The 16,302-nt window shown below is 38.1% G+C and overlaps 1 protein-coding gene across 22 annotated transcripts in view; it reads left to right on the plus strand.

The window, feature by feature from the left end:
• The window catches only part of LOC127834079 (IWS1-like protein), an 86,998-nt gene that overhangs the window by 26,046 nt on the left and 44,650 nt on the right, over positions 1-16,302 (plus strand). For 11 of the 22 annotated variants that reach the window (XR_008027789.1, XR_008027788.1, XR_008027790.1 and 8 more), the window contains exons 5-11: positions 484-573; positions 803-842; positions 1,317-2,405; positions 3,764-3,859; positions 4,450-4,571; positions 5,011-5,116; positions 5,995-6,142. Coding sequence is in view for 9 of the 22 variants with exons in the window: in XM_052359662.1 (XP_052215622.1) it covers positions 484-573; positions 803-842; positions 1,317-2,405; positions 3,764-3,859; positions 4,450-4,571; positions 5,011-5,116; positions 5,995-6,142 (1,691 nt within the window). In the remaining 13 variants the exon portion in view is untranslated. The remainder of the gene's footprint in view (positions 1-483; positions 574-802; positions 843-1,316; positions 2,406-3,763; positions 3,860-4,449; positions 4,572-5,010; positions 5,117-5,994; positions 6,143-16,302) is intronic. The other 11 variants (XR_008027798.1, XR_008027797.1, XR_008027791.1 and 8 more) reach the window with 11 other exon arrangements.

The following is a 16,302-nucleotide window of genomic DNA, read 5'->3' on the forward strand; positions in this document are numbered from 1 at the left end:
GCTCTTTTTCGCGTCTAAAAATAGCGATGAATCACGTGAATGCTCCGCGTTTATTTATATACGCTAGTTTTGTTCTGATGTAAATAACGGATACGAGAGTTATTTTACACATTAAGAGAAAAAAGTTTTCGGTTAGTTATAGTTATACGAATCAGTATAGATTTTTAATGTACAACCAGTAAGACAAGCTAGCCCACAGTTTTACTAGCCCGACCACCGATCTTACTAGACAATGTCTGTCGGACGTGCCTTAGTGTCGAACCCTGCAGACTGCACAGGCTAATTTAGGATGACACTTCACTACTATTGTATCTCTTGTTGAATGGAAGTCTTTTCTGAGTGAATATCAGGTTTATGCGTAAAGTGTCCTCCCTTATTAGCCTGTTTGGACTGCACAGGCTAAGATGGGAAGACACTTTGCCCCCATGGATTAAATCTGGTTTTCCTGGAGCGAGGCTTATTTATATGATAAATATCATTCAGGTTCACAAGAGGTTGGTTCCCCTGAAAGGTCACATGATGAGGGGTCAAGGTCACCGCACCAAAGGTCAATGAGGTCACCAGGGTCACACGGTATATATATCAAGAAGTCGAATATAATCAAAATAGAATGGTTTTGCAGATTTTTAAGAAAAAAGTAAATTTTAAAGTTTGCTTTAAAAAAAATACATTTTATTCCATTATTTTCAAAACTGAGAAAAGGTAAAGACTATTTCTTCTTATATGTCCTTCTGTTTCTGTTATAATTGTTTATCTTGCGTATCATTTAAATTTATCTTTAAAACAGCTCTGTACTTTTCAGGAAGTCCCCAATCTGGAATACGAAGTCCCGATTCACCTAGGTATGCAATTAGTTGTAATCTTTAAAAAATGGCTTTAAAAAATTGCATGCCCGTTATACATGAGGGCGCGTTATACATGGTAAAATACAGTACGGAAATCCGTTGAATTGATAACACCCCCCAAAAGTAATTTTTGTGACAGACTGACAGACAGACCACACCAATTCATTGTCTATCCGCCTTTGGCGGGGGATAAAATATTTTGTTGAGGTTGAAGGTGAACATGTAAAGTTATAATTGAGTTGCTCTCTGGGGTAAAGGGGACTTAATGCATGTAGTCCCCACAGACTTATCAGGGGTAACACTTTCCTCTCTTATGGAATTATTTTTGTTTAAAGGAGGGAAAAATCTGGCGGTTTGAAAAAACGAGTCTCACAAAATTAATTACATTTATTTAAATAAAAAGAGGGTGTTGGAAAACTTAGTATAATCAAATTATATGCGCTGATTTTTCATTATGATTTTTGAATTCAGGAATGAAAGCGTCCCAGCCTCTCCCACTTCCAATGCGGGCAGTAACCCCAGGAGCCCCGACTCTTATGCCCAGAGCCCACGGGCCTCCCCTGGTGGCCCTGCCTCCCCTGCAGGCTCCTACACAGGAAGTGGCCCCGCATCCCCAGACCAGCGCAGCCAGTCACCACGCTCCCCCGACAGTCAGGGTCCACGGTCACCAAGCCCAGGTCAAAGGTCAAGGTCACAGTCACCCAGCCAGGAGCACAGTGCACCAGCCTCTCCTGATGAGCTGGCCAGGTCAAGGTCACCAAGCCCAGGTCAAAGGTCAAGGTCAAACTCACCCAGGCAGCAAAGAAGCAGGTCTGCATCGCCATCACATACATCTCTAAGGAGTCGTTCTCGATCTGAGAGTCCTGTTAATCGTGATAGGTCAAGATCAGGTAGTCCAGCACAAAGGTCAAGGTCAGGCAGTCCAGCTCAAAGGTCAAGGTCAGGCAGTCCAGCACAAAGGTCAAGATCAGGCAGTCCTGTACAAAGGTCAAGGTCAGGCAGTGCAGCTCAAAGGTCAAGGTCAGGCAGTCCAGCACAAAGGTCAAGATCAGGCAGTCCAGCACAAAGGTCAAGATCAGGAAGTCCTGTACAAAGGTCAAGGTCAGGCAGTCCAGCACAAAGGTCAAGATCAGGCAGTCCTGTACAAAGGTCAAGGTCAGGCAGTCCAGTACAAAGGTCAAGGTCCGGAAGTCCAGCAAGTAACAGAAGTGGGTCACAGCCAGGCAGTCCTGCTAGAAGTAGGTCAGGCAGTCCTGCTAGCAATCGAAGCAGGTCTCGTTCTGCTAGTGTGGGCAGCAACAAAAGGTCGCCCTCTGGTAGTCCAGCTAGACGTAGGTCAGGGTCAGGAAGTCCTGCAAGAAGTAGATCTAGGTCAGGCAGTCCACATCGAAGCAGATCAGGGAGTCCAGCTAGTGGAGGAAACAGGTCACGGTCTGGCAGTGCTGCCAGTGGAAGAGGCCGATCAAAAAGTGGCTCACGGTCTAGAAGTCGATCTGGTAGTCCAGCTAGTGGGAGGTCAAGGTCAGGATCTCCAAGGTCAAGGTCTGGAAGTAGAAGCGGGTAAGTTTGATGAGATGATTCCGATCTTTTAATTCTATCAATGTCAGAATATTCAGATATCAGAATACAGGGTGGAGGATCACATGACTTTGTTGGGTTCCCAATTAAATGTAAATGGATGTAAACACATAAGTGCTGCTTTTTTCCAAATAACTTATAAAAAAAAAAATTCTGAAGAATTTTAACTAGTGCATAAAAGACATAATTTTGTGCTGCTTATGGCAATGTGAAATACAACAGAATTACTTTATTTAATAAGCCTGTGTTCTTGTTAATAAATTCCATGTATACTGCAAGATAATGCAACGCAGCAGGAAATTTTGTCACCGATTTCAGACATGTTCAAGGATTTATTCTTATACCCAATATATTGGCACAAACTGCAAGAAAAACTGTCTTTTATGCACTCAAGATTTTTGCAAATGTATTTCAATAACTTGAGATATTTGCAAAAATAAAGTTCTTAATGGTGTGTTTACGTTCTGTCCAGCCTGTGTATAAAAACCCTGAAAACCTTGTTGATTCTGCACCCTGAATATGCAGCTACATGTACTGTGCTAGTATTCGGATAGTATATCATCACTTTGGATAAAAGAGTACACATTTAGAGTGTTTTTATTTATGAAACTATGATGCAAGATTTCTATTTCTTATGCCAAACTATACGAATATCTGGATATTAATTTTGCATCCCTGGACATTTCTAATGCAATCATTCATTGATTAATATTTTAATGTTATAATATTGAAATTGTAATTATCTTATAGGAACTTAAGATCAAAAGGGTATTTTAGTAAATATTTAAATTTTTTGAATATACAAAATTGATAGCAGGGGTATTTATACCTAGAGTGGTTACTTATCAACATTTTTAAATGAAAAAGAACATACACAAAATCTTCATGGTACCTGCATTGCCATTAATAAGATTTCCATTCTTTTTTGTTTCATGTTCGAGATACATGTTTGTACTATGTGAGTTCTTTAAGAACAAATGAACCTTGGTCTGGAAAAACTGGGCTTACTGCATGAATTGTCATCCCAGATTAGATTGTGCAGTCTGCACATGCTTATCAGGGACCACACATTCTGCTTTTATGGCACTGTTGGTTGGAAGAAAGTTTCTTTTTAGCAAAAATCCAGTTAAGGCAGAAAGTGTTGTCCCTGATTAGCCTGTGCATTGTGCACATCTTAGACAACACAACCACACTAATATGGGACAACGCTACTTACATGCATTAAACCCAATTTTCCAGGAATTAGGTTCAAATATATAACAGATCGACATATAATATGTTTAAGATCAATTGGATAACAAAGTTGCCTTGCATTTCCAGCCTATTTCTACTACTTTCAGTTCCGGTTCTAGGGGCAGCAGCAGGTCAAGGTCAGTGTCCCCAGCCCCCTACAGCCCCCTGGGCAGCAGGGCAGGATCTCCCGCACCCAGCGACAAGTAAGTACATGTGGTACTTTTCTACTGTTTGAGATTTGCTCTGAAAAAACCGAGGCTTAATGCACCTGCTTAATGTATCTTCCCAGGTTATCCTATGCAGTCCACACAGGCTAATCAGGGACAATACTTTCTGCCTGGACTGGATATTTATTTAGAAGATACATCCTTTAGATGAAAAATTCCATTATATCAGAAAGTGTCATTCCTGATCAGCCAGTGACGACTGCACAGGCTAATCTGGGACTTCACTTACCACACATGTATTTAGCCCAGTTGTCTCGGCAGGTGGTTTAATTAATTGATATTGTCTGCACAAGCCTTTTTGAAATGACTCGTGTTCCAAGAAGAACTTATGGCCAAGATGAACTTAACCATTCTCAATTTAAATTTTAGAATAATTAAAAAAATGCATATTTTTGTGCAAACTGTTCTGTGACTTCAGAGAGGCAGGGAATGACAAGGAAGACTTGGTAGTAAACATCTTCCATACAGGCGAAAAGTGTCGTCCCTGATAAGCCTGTGCGTACGGCACAGGCTAATCTGGGATGACAATTTGCACACATGCATTCAGCCCGTTTCTGTGACTTCAGAGAGGCTGGTAGTGACAAGGAAGACCTGGTCGCAGACATCTTCGGTGCCAGTGACGAGGAGGAAGAGTTCGAAGGGTTCGCTGAGGAAGACGTTGAGGCCACCGCTAAGAAGAAAAAAGCAAGTGAGTGTTTGCTTTCACTGAAAGCTTACGAGTCTTGCTAAGTTTCTATGAGATTTGTGTATTCAACACTTTCAGCCATAACAGGATTTTGCTAAGAAAATGTTTCCTTTCAAATAAAAATACGCTATTTAAAACAATTGAAGCAATCTCCATAACCATCATAAATATGAAATCACTATTTTCAATGCTGAACATGCTTATCCTTTCCTGTTCGGATATGCATTTAGTCCCTTTGAAAATCAAATAAATTAAAAAACCTTTCTTACTAGATTCAAATTTTTAAGGCTTCATTTCCAACTTTAAGATACGGATCAGCAGCAAACATCATACTACCCTGTGAGTTACTCGCAGATTGTTCTGGTAGGCTGGTTGCATATAGCTATTTTTACTTTTGAGACTCAAAAAGGTTATGTGTTGAATGTATTTTTTTGCGTGACAGCCATAGAGGATGATGGAGATGACCAGGCAGCGGCTGTCAGGGCAAACATGTCGGACTCTGAGGGGGAGAATGACGATGCGGCACGACTAGATGGCCAGGATGGACAGTAAGATATTCACATTTATTGTATTTGTGTCACTTGTTTTTGAACATTATTGCCCTATTGTTTTGTAATATATATGACTGGGACAAAGCTTGGCAAGCCGCGCGTTTCTTTAATTATAACTCTCCCCTGATATATTACACAACAATAACGATTAAACAACAAGGGCAATAACCTGTTATTCTCTATATATTTGGCTGATTTAATTGCTCATTTTTAAGAGACTTTGTGTCTCCTACTTTGATCTCATCTTTCAGAAAAGTTGTGTCTGACTTTCAGAGACTTTGTGACACTCTTTGATCTCATCCTTTCAAAGACTTATTTCACCTTTCAGAAAATGTGTGTCTGACTTTGATCTAATCTTTCAGAGAGTTAGTGTCTGACTTTGATCTCACCTTTCAGAGACTTAGTGTCTGATTTTGATCTCACCTTTCAGAGACTTTGTGTCTAACTTTGATCTAATCCTTTCAGAGACTTTGTGTCTGACTTTCAGAGACTTTGTGTCTGACTTTCAGAGACTGTGTCTGACTTTGATCTTATCTTTCAGAGACTTTGTGTCTGACTTTCAAAGACTTTGTGTTTGACTTTCAGAGACTTTGTGTCTGACTTTCAGAGACTTTGTGTCTGACTTTCAAAGACTTTGTGTCTGACTTTCAGAGACTTTTTGTCTGACTTTCAGAGACTTTGTGTCTGAGTTTGATCTAATCTTTCAGAGACTTTGTGTCTGAGACTTTGTGTCTGACTTTGATCTCATCCTTTAAGAGACTTTTATTTCACCTTTCAGAATATTTTTGTCTGACTGATCTAATCTCTCAGAGACTTTTTGTCTGACTTTGATCCTTTCAGAGACTTTGTGTCTGACTTTGATTATAACCTTTCAGAGACTTTGTGTCTGACTTTGATCTCATGATGATGAAGAAGAAAGACGAAATGTCAAGACGCAAACGTAAACGTAAGGAATACGACATCGTCAACGACTCAGATGACCTCATAGCCGACATGATCAACAAAATGAAGGTGGCAGCTGAGGTATGAGAACTGCACACATTAATCTTGAAAAATTTGAAATGTGAAGTGTAAGGATTGCACCTGGACCGGCTAGCTCAGTTGGTAGAGTGCTGGTCTACAAACCAGAGGATGGTGGGCTTGATACCCGCACCAGCTACATAACTTGTGTCGGGATTGGTTAAAAAATTCCTTTTTATGGCCCTTCTTTCCCTACCTCTGATTCAAGTAGGTTAGACGTCAGTTACTTGCATAAGTATGAACACCTAGTACTGGTAAACCAGCTTACACAGGGTAAGTGTGGGTTGCTCAACTGATGGCAGCTAGTACTGGTAAACCAGCTTACACAGGGTAAGTGTGGGTTGCTCAACTGATGGCAGCTAGTACTGGTAAACCAGCTTACACAGGGTAAGAGTGGGTTGCTCAACTGATGGCAGCTAGTACTGGTAAACCAGCTTACACAGGGTAAGTGTGGGTTGCTCAACTGATGGCAGCTAGTACTGGTAAACCAGCTTACACAGGGTAAGTGTGGGTTGCTCAACTGATGGCAGCTAGTACTGGTAAACCAGCTTACACAGGGTAAGTGTGGGTTGCTCAACTGATGGCAGCTAGTACTGGTAAACCAGCTTACACAGGGTAAGTGTGGGTTGCTCAACTGATGGCAGCTAGTACTGGTAAACCAGCTTACACAGGGTAAGTGTGGGTTGCTCAACTGATGGCACCTAGTACTGGTAAACCAGCTTACACAGGGTAAGTGTGGGTTGCTCAACTGATGGCAGCTAGTACTGGTAAACCAGCTTACACAGGGTAAGCGTGGGTTGCTCAACTGATGGCAGCTAGTACTGGTAAACCAGCTTACACAGGGTAAGTGTGGGTTGCTCAACTGATAGCACCTAGTACTGGTAAACCAGCTTACACAGGGTAAGAGTGGGTTGCTCAACTGATGGCAGCCAGTACTGGTAAACCAGCTTACACAGGGTAAGTTTATACCCACACTAAACGATGTTTAGGTGGGTATATAGGAGTGAGCTTGTCTGTCTGTCGGTCCGTGTCCGCTCTCTAATTCAAGTAGTTTTCATCCGATCTTCACCAAACTTGGTCAGAAGTTGTATCTAGATGATGTCTAGGCCAAGTTCGAACATGGGCCTTGCCTGGGGTAAAAACTACCTCACATGGTCACTTAGTGCGTTTTAAACATGAGCATGGTGTCCGCTGTTTTTTTGTGAAGACAACATGCAAAATATTCTGTGTCAATGTGGCATGTGGGGTTATTCATCATGTCTGTTACAAAGCTCTAATTTTATTTGTCAGTTTTAGTTATTTGTGTTGAAAACTAAATGTAACATACACAACTGTAGGCGGTTTTAAGCTCAAACTTTCAAGTTCTTTAACTGCCAAAACTTCTTATGTCCGGAAATGTCATGAATTGGTCACCAAGAAATAATGTTGTTGTGAAAACTGCAAGAGGGTTACAATCTTTGGAAGCAAAAATTACTGGACAGTTATTCAGAGGATCTTGCATTTTACCGGCTGCCTTTTGAAATGTTTGTTAGTAATGTCACTTGCGTTGATATATAGATGGCCATATCCGTTTCATAATCAAAATTTCATAACATCTTTATTTTAATTAATTTTTAGCTCATCTATTTTTTGAAAAAAAATTATGAGCTATTGTCATCACCTTGGCGTCTGCGTCGGCGTTGGCGTTGGCGTCGGCGTCCGGTTAAGTTTTGCGTTTAGGTCCACTTTTCTCAGAAAGTATCAATGCTATTGCATTCAAACTTCGTACACTTACTTACTATCACGAGGGGACTGGGCAGGCAAAGTTAGATAACTCTGGCGTGCATTTTGACAGAATTATGTGCCCTTTTTATACTTAAAAAATTGAAAATTTTGGTTAAGTTTTGCGTTTAGTTCCACTTTTCTCAGTAAGTATCAATGCTATTGCATTCAAACTTGGTACACTTACTTACTATCATGAGGGGACTGGGCAGGCAAAGTTAGATAACTCTGGCATGCATTTTGACACAATTATGTGCCCTTTTTATACTTAGAAAATTGACAATTTTGGTTAAGTTTTGTGTTTAGGTCCATTTTATTCCTTAAGCATCAAAGCTATTGCTTTCATACTTGCAACACTTACTAACTATCATAAGGGGACTGTGCAGGCAAAGTAATGTAACTCTGACTGGCATTTTGACAGAATTATGTGCCCTTTTTATACTTAGAAAATTGAAAATTTGATTAAGTTTTGTGTTTAGGTCCACTTTATTCCTACAGTATCAAAGCTATTGCTTTCATACTTGCAAGATTTATGAACTATCATAAGGGGACCGTGCAGGCAAAGTTATGTAACTCTGACTGGCATTTGGACGGAATTATGGGCCCTTTATACTTAGAAAATTGAAAATTTGGTTAAGATTTATGTTTTGGTCCACTTTACCCCTAAAGTATCATAGATATTGCTTTCATACTTGGAACACTCACAAACTATCATAAGGGTACAGTAAAAGGACAAGTTGCATAACTCTGGTTGTCATTGTTACGGAATTATGGCCCTTTTTTGACTTAGTAACTTTTAATATATGGTTAAATTTTGTGTTTCGATCCACTTTACTTCTTAAGTATCAAGGCTATTGCTTTCAAACTTCAAATACTTACATGCTATCATGAGGTTACTGTACCTTGCAACTTGAATTTTACTTTGACCTTTGAATGACCTTGACTCTCAAGGTCAAATTATTAAATTTTGCTAAAATTGCCATAACTTCTTTATTTATGATTAGATTTGATTGATACTTTGATGAAACTACTCTTACCTGACATACCACAATAGACTCCACCCAAACCATCCCCCGTGCCCTCCCCCCTCCCCCCCCCCCTATTTTTTTTTTTTTTTTTTTTTTTTTTTTTTAAGATCATCTCACAAATGACCACCACACTCTCACACTATACCCCCCCCCCCACCCCCCCCCCCCCCCCAATTTTTTTTTTTTTTTTTTTTTTTTAAGATCATCTCACAAATTACCACCACACCCTCACACTATACCCCCCCCCTCCCATTTTTTTTTTTAAAACTGTTATGTTTGAAATACCGTCCAACCATCGCACCCAAACCCCCCCCCCCCCCCACCCAACCCCCCCGATTTTTTTTTTGTTTCGCTTTTTTGGAAGATAATGTAATAAATGTCCACAACCCCACACTATACACCCCTCTTCACTCCACTCCTCCCTCCTTTGTGATTGAAAATGAGAGTCCCTTCACCTTTAAAAAGAAAATAGATGATATATGTTATATTTTGCGGTTATTTCTACCTGCGTAAAAGCATACGAGTAAAAAATTATAAGAACTACGAAATGTTAATTTTCCATGTCATTATTTTAATTCGGTTTGGCCGCTTATGGTATGTTTGTGTTGTATAGCTCACAATCGTGTCGTGTTAATTTGTTCATTCCGCAACTTGGAAACAGTTATTTAAATACTAAATTTAATCATAATTAATAACTGTTTACTGTTGTTCTGTATTACTAATAATAATATAAAATTCTGATAAATTAAATAAGACGTTAACTGGTCAAGATTTAACAACGAATGCTTATATTGATAAAATTGTTACTTAAATGTATAAACACTTTATTTTTACAATCAATCAGTGGATGATATTAGTTAACAAACCATAAAAATAAGCTGTCTAATGTCTCAACTGATTTCTATCGCAAGTTAGATAAATCTGTCAATTATCACGTCTACACTAATAGCCCAAACTCCCACAGTTTGCAAGTTAAATTTTCACGAGTAAAACAAAACAATAGTGCCAATTATCAAAACCTGCACCCTGTTTGTAACCACAAAGATACTGATTTATTGCTTGATTACTGTGTTCGTTGACACGTTATTAATTACCATCGTTAGTGTGGCATGGTGTTTTAACTAAACGTCAGCGTTAGTTGGCAGTATGTCAGCGCAAAAAGAAAAATCTTAATATTAATTACATGATAAAAGCATAATAAACAAATCAGGTTATGTTTTCTGAGCAATGTTACCGGTTAACTGATCATTTCAGTAGAATTCTGGTTAACTTCTACATCCTTAATATCGAGTGATATCTCAGCCGAGTTTGTTAATAAAAATGTGCCTAGAAATTTTATACTTATGTTTCATAAAGTACTTGTATTATTTTTAACTCTGCCCTCTCAGAATAGTTTAGTTCCTCCTGATCTCAGGTGAGCGCCTTAGTGCCCATATCCCTCTTGTTTCTTTTTGGAAAACAATTTATATATTTTTACATGCTCATACAAAAGTTCAAACAATACATAACTAACTGATTCATTAAGTCCATATTCATAACAGTACATTACATACACAATCATGCAAAACGGTATAAAATAAAATAATAGTATAAAATAGCATTTATAACAAGTATCACAGAAACTCATTCTCTTAAAGAAATTAAAGATGATATAGATATTATTGCAATCCTATCAAATAAAGTTTCTGTTAAAGTTAAAAGTATATGAGCATATTTTAACTCACTTTGATATGGTCATGGAAATACTGGTTTTTCATAGGAACTATTTTCATATTTTCAGTCCTTGAATATCTCCTGTTTTAAATGTATTCCATGTATATTTAAATAATTTGATATCAACTATCCAAAGAGTCAGCGTGTTCTAAACACCAAAATGCCCTCATCGAACATTCCCACGACTAGAATTCCTGTATGTTTACTGTAGTAGACACTCCTTGGTACTCTACCACTATCCTTTGTGACCACCTCTGCCAGTCTCTGTCTCCCATCTTTGTCCACCTGGATGATTGTTTTGGACCAGCCTCCTTATACCAGAACTTGTCCAGTGTCTGTCACATGGAGGCCTGGTGGGTCAGGTACCGGTAGGTATCTCCACATCAGTGCATCGTCAGACAGTGTGGAGATCACTGTGCCATCCTTGTACAGTGTGACCAGCTGTTCACTGGCCTGGTTGGTCACATATATCCTCTCTCCATCTGGACTCACTGCACAGGTGCCAAAGCAGTGAAGTTGAGGTGTTGTGTATGGAAACATGATATGGCGTTAGTGGCAGTTTAGGGGGAAATATAAACACCTATAAACATACATACATACTTTAATAATATATGTTATGTTTTTACCTTTTATTAGCTCGACTATTATATATGAAATATATATAGTGGAGCTATCTTACTCACCCCGACGTCGGCGTTTCAGTTTCGGTAAACGTGCAAATGTTAAAGTTTTCGTACTTCCCCAATTATTTTCATTGTCCCTTGACATATTGCTTTCATATTTTGCATACTTGTTTACCAACATGATCCCAACCTATAAACAAGAGCTGACAACTCTGTCAAGCATTTTTTCATAATTATGGCCCCTTTTCCACTTAGAATATGCAGCAAATGTTAAAGTTTTCGTACTACCCCAATTATTTTCATTGTCCCTTGACATATTGCTTTCATATGTTGCGTACTTGTTAACCATCATGACCACAACCTATAAACAAGAGCAAACAACTGTATCAAGCATTTCGACAGAATTATGGCCCCTTTTATACTTAGAATATGCATATTATTGATAAATCTATGTTAAAGTTTGCGTACTACTCCAAATATTTCCTGTGTCCCTTGACATATTGCTTTCATATTTTGCATATTGTTTACCATCATGACCCCAACCTACAAACAAGAGCAGACAACTGTATCAAGCATTTTGACAGAATTATTGCCCCTTTAATACATCGAATATGCATATTATTGATAAAAGTTTGCGTACTACCCCAAATATTTTTTGTGTCCCTTGACACATTGCTTTCATATTTTGCATACTTTTTTACCAACATGACCCCAACCTATAAACAAGAGCAGACAACTGTTTCAAGCATTTTGACAGAATTATGGCCCCTTTTATACTTAGATAATTGAACATTTTGCTTAAATTGCCATAACTTCTTTATTTATGTTCAGATTTTATCAATACTTTCACAAAACAACACTTACCTGAATACCACAATGGATTCCACCCAAACAAAACTCCATGCCCCAACCCAGAATCCCTGCCCCCCCACCTCCCCCTTCCCCAAAAAATTATATTTTTTTCCCCCTTTTTTTTATTTTTGAAAGATCATCTTATAAATGACCACACCCCACATTATACCCCCTCTCACCGCCCCCCTACCCCCCCAAAAATTTATTATTATTTTTGTTCCTTTTTTTTTTAAAGATCGTCTAATAAATGACCCCACCCCACATTATACCCCCCTCTCAACTGCCCTACCCCCCCAAAAAAATTATTTTTTATTTTTATTTTTGAAAGATCGTCTAATAAATTATTGAATATGAACAATTTCCCCATGATGGCTTACGTTATACTGTCAAGCACTCGGAAAAGTCGAGCGCGCTGTCCTCTGACAGCTCTTGTTATCTTCTCTTTCACTTACATGCTTAAACTGTAATCTTTACAGAGTAACAAACATAATATAGCAGTATATGCATGTGAATCTAATTATTCGCTATTTCATTGACATAGGGGTATCACTCAAACCATGTTTGTCTTTTTAACAAAAATTCCATTTTCAAAAAATAATCTTGTAAGCTGTTTTTTTTCTTAACAAGTAGACTGAACTAGAATTTATTATACCCCCACAAACGATGTTTAGGGGGGTATATAGGAGTGAGCTTGTCGGTTGGTCTGTCGGTCCGTATTAAGTGTCTGCTCTCTATTTCAAGTTGTTAGCATCCGATCTTCACCAAACTTGGTCAGATGTTGTATCTCTATGATGTCTAGGTCAAGTTCGAATATGGCTCATGTCGGGTCAAAAACTAGGTCACGGGGTCACTTAGTGTGTTTTAAACATTGATCATTGTGTCCGCTTTTTGGTTGAGACAACATGCATAATACTCTGTGTCTATGCGGCATGTGGGGGTATTCGTCATGTCTGTGACAAAGCTCTAGTTTACACTCGTTTCCATGCCATATTTTTACTGTGTACATTTCTAATAAAAATTAGTTGTTTGTATCTTTAACATATTCTCCATCGTTGAAGGACACATTCTTTTCATAAATCCATGCTAATTATATAATATGTGTTGATAATTTGATTGTACATATCATTTTTGCCTAGAATCGTGATTTCTTGTTTTCATTTGTCCATCATCTTGGGGATATAACGTATGTACATAGCATTTATTGTTTATTGATTTGGCTTTATTGATTTGTGAATATAATAATAACAATAAGATATCAAATTGACAAAACGGTTAATAATGGGTAACGCATCAGGATATATGGATTACCTAGCATACTTGTTATTTTTTAGTGAAATTGATTTTGGAAAATGTTATTATTAATATTTCTAATGAACCAGTTTATTTTATGCCTTATACCCGCTTACAGTTGGGAAACAGAAACAGGAAGCAACAAAAAGTGACATCAAAAAATGTATTTTTGGGGGAGAAAAGTATATAATTAGAAAATATTGAGTACAATTTTTCCACAAAATAATGATTTCATTTATATATTATTCTAAAGGTATTTATACATCTGATACAGCACTAGTCAATGTGTCTATGTTGCTTTAAAGTTAAGGGATACATCATTGCTTAAAAAGATGAAGTCGGCAGAACATACTTGCATAGGTTTGTCTATATGTATGTCAAATAACTGATTAAAAAAACTGATAGGTATCAGAAGTCAATGCCCGCCGCAGAGTGGCGTTCTTTTGCCCGTATTATTATTCATTTAATTGAACAATGAACATACTTTTTTTATTCAAATACATATATATATTTGTGAATGCGAAAAATCTACATATTTTGAGTATGTTCATAATGTACATGTTCTTATTAACACATTTGTTTAATGAGATAATAATATAATTGATTGCTTTTTAATTTCTATTGTATATATTTTATCAATTAGAAAGATTGGTATTATCTGTATGGACATGCATAATAACTATATGTTAAGAAATACCTGTCCGTCCACCCCTTGTATCTTCATACAGCTTGCTAATGAGTCTTCCATCCACAGTGTATTGGTACAGGGCTGTGTCTGTTGTAACGAACAGATTGCCCTGGTGATGGGCAATTCCATGGCATAAATGTTGGAATGCCAAAGTTCTGTCCTTTACCAGCTGGAGATTGGTCACTCTGATGAAGTGGATCTCTTTGATATGCATAGCAACAGCCACCAGACTGGAGTCAATGCTGCAAATGGACCATGGTTCACTAGGCAAGTCACAGTGGGCCACCACCTTGTATGTCTGATCAAGCAGCTTAACTTTTGAGTTTCTCCTGTCTGTCATGAGGAATTTTCCATTAGCTATCTCACAGATACCTGATATATAGCAGCGCTGTTTATCCTTTTCTATCGAAACTTGATAGGCTTTACTTTCCTTCACTCTGATGATTTGGTTTGGATCAGACTTGTCAAGTGCACTTGATTGATATCCATAGACTGGGTTGAAGAACTTGATTCTACTGTATAAGGCATCCAGCCTGGCTTGTTTAAAGCACTTGTATTGTCAGACTGTGTAGGTGAATTGAAAATTGGATTGGACCCATGGTCTGACTTGTTAACAGCAGCAGATTGGTTTGCAATGTCACCTTGTTTAGGTTTCACTGATGTTTGATTGGATATTGTATCTAGCATGTTGAGAGCACTTGTTTGGTTCTCAATTTCAGCTTGTCTGGGTGTTCCTGATACTAGACTGGTAACCAGGTCTTGCTTGTTGGTTTCACTTGCTTGGATTTCAGGATCACTTTTGATGGATAATGCACAGCATGCTTCAGGTTTTGTCTCTTTGGTTACTCTGCTGTCTTTGATGAGTATTGGTCCTTATCCTGAAAAAGTGGCCATGGTTTGAAGGATGATTGGATCAGGTGTAAAGCTCAGTGTTTTTTCATTCGCGTCTGTCATTTCTTGTAAAACTGCTTTGGTCTTCACAGACAAGTCCAAGCATGTTCTGTAGATAACCATTTGAATTGCTTCACTTTTGCCCTTAATATTTAGCCAATCTTCTTTTAAAGATGTCATCTTTTTGATAGACTCATTGCAGTTTCCATTATCAGTTTGAATAGATGTTCTCAATTTAGCCAGTTGTGTGTCTAGCTCCTTGATGGTATTCCTCTCCAGTTGATCCAAAGTATCATTGATTGCCTTGCGTAAAGCATTGATTTCTTCCAGCATTGTATTGTAGACTTGTTCCAGGGACTTCAGACTTTCCCCAAAGTCATCTTTCTTCAGAATCAACTGTCCATGTAAAGTATCAAGAGTCGCTGACAACTGCTTAAACTCCCCTTTTTGGTGCAGGTCTTTCACTTTATCAGCTATGAGAACAACATGGCTGCATTTTCTGCAAAGGAAGTCCCCTTTAAATGCATTTAAGACATCAGCAACTTCAATCTTTATTTTTTATGGTATATTGTTTTTGTCCTGTCTGTCTGTCTGTCTGTCTGTCCGTCCGTCTGTCCCAAAACTTTAACCTTGGTTAAAGTTTGATATCTTTTGCAATATTGAACATAGCAACTTGATATTTACCATGCATGTGTATCTCATGGAGCTGCTCATTTTGAGTGGTGAAAAGTCAAGGTCATCCTTCAAGGTCAAAGGTCAAATATTGTATTTTTCTTTTCTAAAACTTTAACCTTCGTTAAAGTTTTATCATAACTTTTTAAATATTGAACACATCAACTTCATATTTGGCATGCATGTGTATCTCGTGAAGCTGCTCATTTTGAGTGGTGAAAGGTCAAGGTCATCCTTCAAGGTCAAAGGTCAAAAATAAAAAAAATGAATTTTCATTTCTCCATTCAATCTCTTACTTACTTCTGGTTGAGAATTGTGTTTGTGACAAACACATCTCTTGTTTTAACCTAAAATAGGGTGTAATTTTAAACTTTAACAATTTAAAAACTCGGTACCGGCATTTTAAAAATAGGTAACAATTACTTAGTATATTACTTACTTATGATTGTAGACATGACAGACAGTGCACATCAGCTCACTGTGGTCCTCACAGAGTATTTCCAATTTCCTGTCCTTGTGCACCTTACATTGCTCTAGAACATCAAATGTTGAATCGGAAACTGGCCAGTTACTGAAGTTTTTCTTGTCCAAAGTTACATGCTTCTGGTAAAGAAAGTTATGGTACTCCAAACATTTGCCACAGTA

Source organism: Dreissena polymorpha, chromosome 6 (genome assembly GCF_020536995.1).
Source record: "Dreissena polymorpha isolate Duluth1 chromosome 6, UMN_Dpol_1.0, whole genome shotgun sequence".
In the NCBI taxonomy this organism is placed as follows: Eukaryota; Metazoa; Mollusca; class Bivalvia; order Myida; family Dreissenidae; genus Dreissena; species Dreissena polymorpha.